This window comes from Suricata suricatta, chromosome 16 (genome assembly GCF_006229205.1).
Source record: "Suricata suricatta isolate VVHF042 chromosome 16, meerkat_22Aug2017_6uvM2_HiC, whole genome shotgun sequence".
NCBI classification, from domain to species: Eukaryota; Metazoa; Chordata; class Mammalia; order Carnivora; family Herpestidae; genus Suricata; species Suricata suricatta.
Genome location: NC_043715.1, coordinates 55,163,138 through 55,170,493, shown reverse-complemented (window position 1 = coordinate 55,170,493; position 7,356 = coordinate 55,163,138). Strand labels below are relative to the sequence as shown.

The window sequence follows — 7,356 nt, the reverse complement described above, 5'->3', positions numbered from 1 at the left end:
AGGGGAGAGTCCAGAGTGGAGCTTGACCTGGAAAATCTTCAGAAATGTGGAGGGAGAGGGTTCTAGGCTTCTGATCTCCCTTCCTATGGTGTATTGGCAATTTTAACCCTGAGTTTATGTAGGAGATAGTGCCAAGCTGCCCTAAAATGTGCCCCTTTTGTTGTATGGAGCATTTTTAAATAAAAGCTACTTAAAACACAGCCAATGTAAAAAAAAAAAATACTCTGACCCCCATCTGTCTCCAGAAAGCAGGAAATCGTTCTCCAAACAGCGTTTGGAGAAATAATTTTCTATATCCTTCAGTAATGTCGTCTCTTCTCTAATTACCATAGTGCTGGATTTGAAATAGAAGATTCTCCAGTGAGAGTCTCTTTTGCTTATAAACAGATCTTGCTGTCTCTGGACTGGACCTGGCCGCCCTCCTTAGGGAAGTTAAGAGCCTTGGAACATGAAGAGAAAGAAGACAGTAACCACACACCCAGATAGGTGGGAATGAATGAAGCAGATGATACAGGTGAGGGCCAAAGTCAAAGGAGAAAACCCAACCTTAAAATGTATTTTGGGAAATTCTGTTTGAATGGACTGATATTTGAAGCCTAGGTTTACTTCTCTGTTGGTCACAGAGGGACATCTTACTCTTCCCATGCTCCTATATCCTCTAAGGACTTAACTTTTGTTCCAGTGGCTTCCATTGCATTCACAGTGAATGCCACCCCATGGCCAGTGAGGGTATGTGATCTGCTATTTCATTTCTTTGGGAGGCATGTGAAAATATTTACACATAGGGAGTTTCTAAGTGGAGGTCCCAGCATGATTTAGTCCTCTCCCATTTTGGGGTGCACTTGTCTTCTGGATACACACAAAAATTCTAGTACAGTATCAGGGATGTGGGGTAGACTTGCCCTCCCCTATCAAATGTAACACAGAGCAGACCTCCCCATGGAAGCTTTCCCATTGGCCAGACCTGGTACTTCATCTTCAGAAGTGAACCTGCGACCTCAGTGTTTACATTGTCCTCACAGTGGAATACGTTGGGCCACTTCGTTAAGACCTAATTGATGCAAGACACTATCAAGGACTAAGTGACATAATCCTTGGGGTTGAGACACTGGAGATGGTAGTTCTAAAAACTATACAGCAGATCCCAATATGAAGCCAAGGCTAGAAACAGCTTTTCTAAACATTGCTTGCAAAATCTTCATGTATATACAAATCACTGGAGTTCCCCATTAAAAACAGATTCTAGGGCTCTCCTCTCAAATATCATGACTCCCTAGTTCTGGATGAAGCTCATTAATTCATACTTTTAACAACCATTGAGGTTGCTGTCCCTAGACTTCAACTTCAGCAGTCCAAAGCAAGAGAAAACAGAAGAGTACACTTAAGTGTTATGTCCAACCATCCTATCACAACACAAATACTGCTGTTGCCAGTAGAAATTACTAACAGCTTCTGGAAAGATGACATTCTCTGCTCATCATCCCCTGCAAGTTAAGAAGGGACTAGACAAGGCAGTGATGTCTGAGCAAGACTGTATGGAATAAATAATATATATTCATTTATGAACGGGATGTCTATTGAGTATCTACTACACACTCCAAGCGTATAAGGATTCACTGTATCCAGGATGCTGGGTTGGGAATGTCACATTATGCAATTTAATCTTTCTAAAACCCTAGGAATTAGATACCGTATGTTCATTTTTTTTCCCCCTAGGGATTAGATGCTGGGTGAGCCTTCCTGGGAACAAAGATTCCTTCTCTTGTTTTTCATTATTAGTAATCTTAAAAATAATGTTGGATGTGGAGGCACAAACATGGAGTGTAGACTTGGAGACAGGAAGGAAGGTGGATTAGAGGCTCTGAGTGAAATTTAATGGGTCAATTATTTGCACTTATGTTTGGTTAATTTTAATGTGTGGAAAATCAGTGGACATTCCAGGAATAGAAGATGGGATGTTATGTTACCTTGGAAGCACAGTCTGAACCAGAAAGGTGAAACTGACTCCCTAAATTTTAAGTTCTTTGCTCTCCTTTACCTGGGTTTGAGTATCAGGAAAGTATGAATGCCAACTTAAGTCACCTAGGAAGGGGAGCTGCTAGGAACTCTGGTCTCTGAGCTGTTCTGAGAAGGGAGGATCAGGGGCTGGCAGTGGAGCTGTGGAGGGCAATTTTGTGGTGTAAGAGGTCATTTTTGACAGAATCTGAAGGGATAATTCTCTGTAAGGCTTTGCAAGCACCATGTAGACCCAAGGACTATTCCAGATGCAAATTCTGGGACAGATGAACTCTGCCCACAATGTTGGCCCCAAAGTATGAAACAGGAAACAGGGGTGAAGGCAGGCTCATCAGAAGTTCTGCTGGAGTTGGAATTGATATTACACAGGGTGATCCTGAGTGGCTAGTCTCTGATCCCTGTCTGCTCAGGGTCCCCTGCATTGTGGGATATATGGTTGGAGTGTAGCGGGGGCAGGTTCAACTGCATTCTGCCTGTGCGCATGTGCGAAGTTTTGGTACTAGGAAAGGCAGAAATGGGAGAGAGCATTAAAAGCTCTGGGTGTGATAACATTGGTTTGAGAGAGGCCTGGTCCCAACTTGTCTTAGCTGTGAACTCAGATGTGTGGGTAGTTAAGCTAAGATTCAAGACTGGTGCTCTGGAAACACGGGCAGTTAAAGGTAGAAGCACGACTGCAGACTTTGGCCCTGAAAGGCCTGGTGTGTGCTGGAAGTCCTCTGTGCACATATGCAGCACTTGAGGGAGAAACTCTATCTCCACAGGGGCTCTGGGGAGCCATTTACTAAGTATGAAGTCCTATAAAGTGCATGTGCAAAAGTAAGCCGAGAAGAGCAGGTAAAGATGTCACCCTGACTCTTACACCCACAATGCAAGTGGGCAAGATATTCACACTATGTGAGAAAAGTGACAAAAATAAAAGGTGGTACTGTGTGGCGGTAAGTAATGAACTGATGTATATTCAAATTTTCAAGAATTCACTGGACCAGTAAATTTGTCCATTCAAATGGTTAGGCATGTTCCTTCTGTAGTAAGGTCTGTCTAGGGATGATGTGAAAGCAAAGGAAGGACAGTGTTTGGATAAGCCTTCTGCAGTTACCTTATTTTTAGAATGCAATTTTATACAAAGAAAAACTGTCTCCAAATTAATATAATAAGTCTTAGAACTTAGGGGTATTATGGCAACCTGCCTTGAAGGACAAATAACTTACGGAGATTAAAATATCACCTAAAATGTAAATTAGAGAACATGAGTGGGGAAAAAAAGTACAGCATATAATAGCAAGAAGTTAGAAAACAGATTACTATAGAAAAAAATTTATTAGCCTGTTAGCCTGTACAAGTGGTTTTGATAAACTATTGGCTACCTGTTATAGTAAATTATAATTTTTAGTCAACAGTACTTTCCTACACACTCAAATTCTAGAAACATTCTTTTCATTGTTTTTTGGCTGTTTTAGAATTATCTGCCCTTTCTTATCAATTTGCTCTTTACTTTTGTGGTTTGATGATTTCTATAGTGGTGTACTTCCATTCTTTGGTGTATCTACTACAGGTTTTCACTTTATGGTTACCATGAAGCTTAAAGAAAACATGAGTCTACTTTCAGTTGTTAACAGTTTAATTTTGCATACTAAACTTCTTCCAAACCTGAAGTAATTATTAAAAAATGTGAATGTACAATCCAATGCCATTTTAGGGAAGGTTACCTATTCTCTTTCAGATATCTGTGAAGATTTCATTTCAACAGCATCGATTCATATTCTCTACTTCTGTGGTTATTATGAAGTTTCATCAATACGTTACTAGACTGCCACCTCTTTTTCCTTAAAGACCAATTAGTAAGAATTTTATTTCTAATATTGAGAAACTTGTTTAGTTTTAATAAATGGAGAAGGATGATGCTGTGAACAACTATTTTGCTATAAAATCCATAAATGTTATAACCAGAAATAGCATCTGCATTTAGATTTTCTACATATACTGCACATTGTATTGTCCTTCATCTTCCATAAAAATTTAGATATGCCTGAGTCCCACCTACGGAAGGGCATCTCATATCTTTGATGCAGCAACGATCAGATGCAAACTTTCTCACACCCCCTAGGAATAAATGAATTTTCTAAAGTAATATGAAACTAGAAATACATTAATATGTGCTAGTCGCAAATCTTAAAGAGGGTCAATGTAAAACAGAAACATATTGAAATTATACCTATGCAAAAATCTCTCTTCTATCTTTTGAAGCAAAATAGCATATACATTTTCTAAGTGTTGAACTTCACATTATTCCTTATAAATCTTTTGATGTAATGTCTGAATATGTTGCTTTCTACTGCGAATTTGTGACATTTGATGTTCAATTAAATACATTTCTAAGTATTTATATCTTGAAAGTTACATTATTTTTTTCCTCTGTTTTCTAAAGTTTATATTTAAAATAAAGGTCTTTGTTCATTCATTACATTTGTAGGGATTCAACCAAGTGTCATTTTGGAGTATCTCATGATAAACGATTGAATGGCAATTAAAGGCTGGGCCACTCTTTACATTTTACAGGTTTTTTTTTCTTGTATCATAACTATGATGTTAAGTGCAGTGTGAGTTTCAGCTAGAGGTTTGTCACTTTCTTTACTTTTGTAATGTTTCACCTCGGTATGAACTCTGTGGTGCTAAATAAGGCTGAAGCAGTCTGAAAATGTTACCACATTTTTTTTGTATTTATAGAGTACCCACCTAGTATGAATTCTCTGGTGTCGATTGACATGGATTAAGGGGCTTGCCAAAATTTTTATATCATAAAATCATCTCAAGGACACATCCTCTGATCAGGAATCAGGGATTACACAGCTTAGACGTCTCGCCAGTCTTTACATGTGTATCATTACTCTTCAATATTAATTCTCTGAGGTGGAGTAAGAGTTGGACAGTCCTTACAAATTCTCAGTCTTAAAATTTGTAAGGTTTGCTCCAGTATGAATTCTGATAATGACTAAAGGTGGAACAATGATTAAAGGCCTGTCCACATTTTTTACATTGGTAATGATTTTCCCCAGGATGAACTCTGTGATGGATGAGTAAGGCTTGAGTCCTGGGTAAAGGCCTTGGCAACATTCTTTCATTTTTAAGATTTCTATACAGTATGAATTCTTTGATGTCGAATAAGGTTTGAGTGCTGATTAAAAGCCTTGCCACATTCTTTACAGTCATAAGGTTTCTCTCCAGTATGGATTCTGTGATGCTGAGTAAGGTTTGATTGGTGTTTAAAGGCCTTGCCACATTTTTTACAGTCATAAGGTTTCTCTCCAGTATGGATTCTGTGATGAATAGTCAGTTGTGAATAACCATTAAAGACCTTGCCACATTCTTTACACTTGTAAGGTTTCTCTCCAGTATGGATTCTGTGATGCTGAATAAGGTTTGAGTGCCTCTTAAAGGTCTTGCCACATTCTTTACATTGGTAAGGTTTCTCTCCAGTATGAATTCTGTGATGTTGAGTAAGGTGTGAGTGCTGGCTAAAGGTCTTGCCACATTCTTGACATTGGTAAGGTTTCTCTCCAGTGTGGATCCTGTGATGTTGAGTAAGGTTTGAGTGCAAGTTAAAGGCCTTGCCACATTTTTTACATTGGTAAGGCTTCTCTCCAGTGTGGATTCGGTGATGTTGAATAACTTTTGAGTACTGGTTAAAGGCCTTGCCACATTCTTTACACCTGTATGGTTTCTCTCCAGTATGAATTCTGTGATGCTGAGTAAGGCTTGAGCGATGTGTAAAGGCCTTGCCACATTCTTTACATTTGTAATGTTTCTCTCCAGTATGAATTCGCCTATGTCCAGTTAGGGAAGAGGCATCTTTAAAGGCTTTACCACATTCTTCACATTTGTAAGGCTTCTCTCCAGTATGTATTCGCTGATGTTGAGTTGGTTTTGAGTGTGAGTCAAAGGTTTTGCCACATTCCTTACAAATGTACCTATTATCTCTAGTTTCAACTGTCTTATGTATAGTTAGTCTTGATGAGTGACTAAACATGTTCCCAGTTTTATGACATCTGTATGAGTCTTTTCCCACATCAGTCCTCTGATGATCTCCAACATTGGAGAACTGGTTATGAGCTTTCCCATTTTCATTATATTTATAAGAATTCGCTCCTATATGCTTACTTTTATTATATATAATAAGTTTTGAACTTGGATAAAAGTCTTTCCAACATTTATTATATTCAAAATGGTTCTCTGGAAAATGATTCCTGAGACATTTGTTAACATTTGAGGTGTGGTTAAATCTTTTCACAGATTGACTACATTGAGCAATTGTGTCTTTATTATAAATGCTCTGGTAAGTTTGTGGGATCAACTGCTCTGTGAAGGACCTCCCAAATTCATGCCACTTAGAACTTTTTCCTTCACTTTTATATCTCTGACTTTCAGAAATAATGGACTGAAAAGTCAATGCAATCCTATTTTCAAAATAGTTCAAATAATTATTTTCAGTATGGACTAGGTAAGTTTCCACATTTTCTAAATTTTCATTCCATAAATATGTATGTTTGAATACTTGATTTGAGTTTTTGCTTACAGAAACACACTGTGCTGCTGAAGTACTGGATTTAAAAAGGAAGTTTATCCAAAATGCTTTGTATTCGTCACCATTTGGGGCAGTGAGATTCTTATTATGGGCACTTGTCTCAGTTTGGGTATGTCCTTCATGATATCCTTGATGCCTTGCACTCTCACCATCATTGTCTCCATCTGTCATTAAGTGTAAATTCTCAAGGGTATTGTGTTTACATCCTCCCATTGACTTGTTTTGAAAAGATACTTCTATGCATGACTTTAGCAGGAAGCTCAGCATGTCATGTGAAGATACAGCTGAAAAATATCAAATAACAGAAAAGTAAAGTCATTCCACTTCCTACTTTTCAGATGGCTGATGGCTTCTATTATACAACCTTAATATCAGTCAGAGAATGTCAGCAAGGTGACTGAGAAGTAATCATAAGGACTTCATTCCTCTGTGGACACATAAATTTGCACACAGTGTACTGAGCACATGGCCTGATAGATAATTCTGTAGTACTGTCATGGTGTAGCACACATCACTTTCCTATGCTTCATTTAAGCCCAAAATTACCAGAAGGAAGGAAATTTACACATAAAACACAAATGAACCAACTGGGATATAGCAAACAGGAAAATATCAATAGCAGGAATATTTGTTTTTCAGGACAAAGCAACAAAACTGACAGACTTTTAACTAAATCAAGGAGGAATGAAAGAGAAAACCAACTAAAATTAGAAGTGAAGAAGTGAAGGCAGACACAGTATAACTTATACCATGTAAAAAAA

The 7,356-nt window shown here is 38.1% G+C and overlaps 1 protein-coding gene across 1 annotated transcript in view; it reads right to left on the bottom strand.

Annotated features, from left to right (window-relative positions):
* Positions 1 to 3,616: 3,616 nt before the first annotated feature.
* The window catches only part of ZNF813 (zinc finger protein 813), a 27,468-nt gene continuing 23,728 nt past the window's right edge, over positions 3,617 to 7,356 (bottom strand). The window contains exon 5 of the mRNA XM_029926520.1: positions 3,617 to 6,879. Coding sequence (XP_029782380.1) covers positions 5,147 to 6,879 — 1,733 coding nt within the window. The 3' untranslated portion in view covers positions 3,617 to 5,146. The remainder of the gene's footprint in view (positions 6,880 to 7,356) is intronic.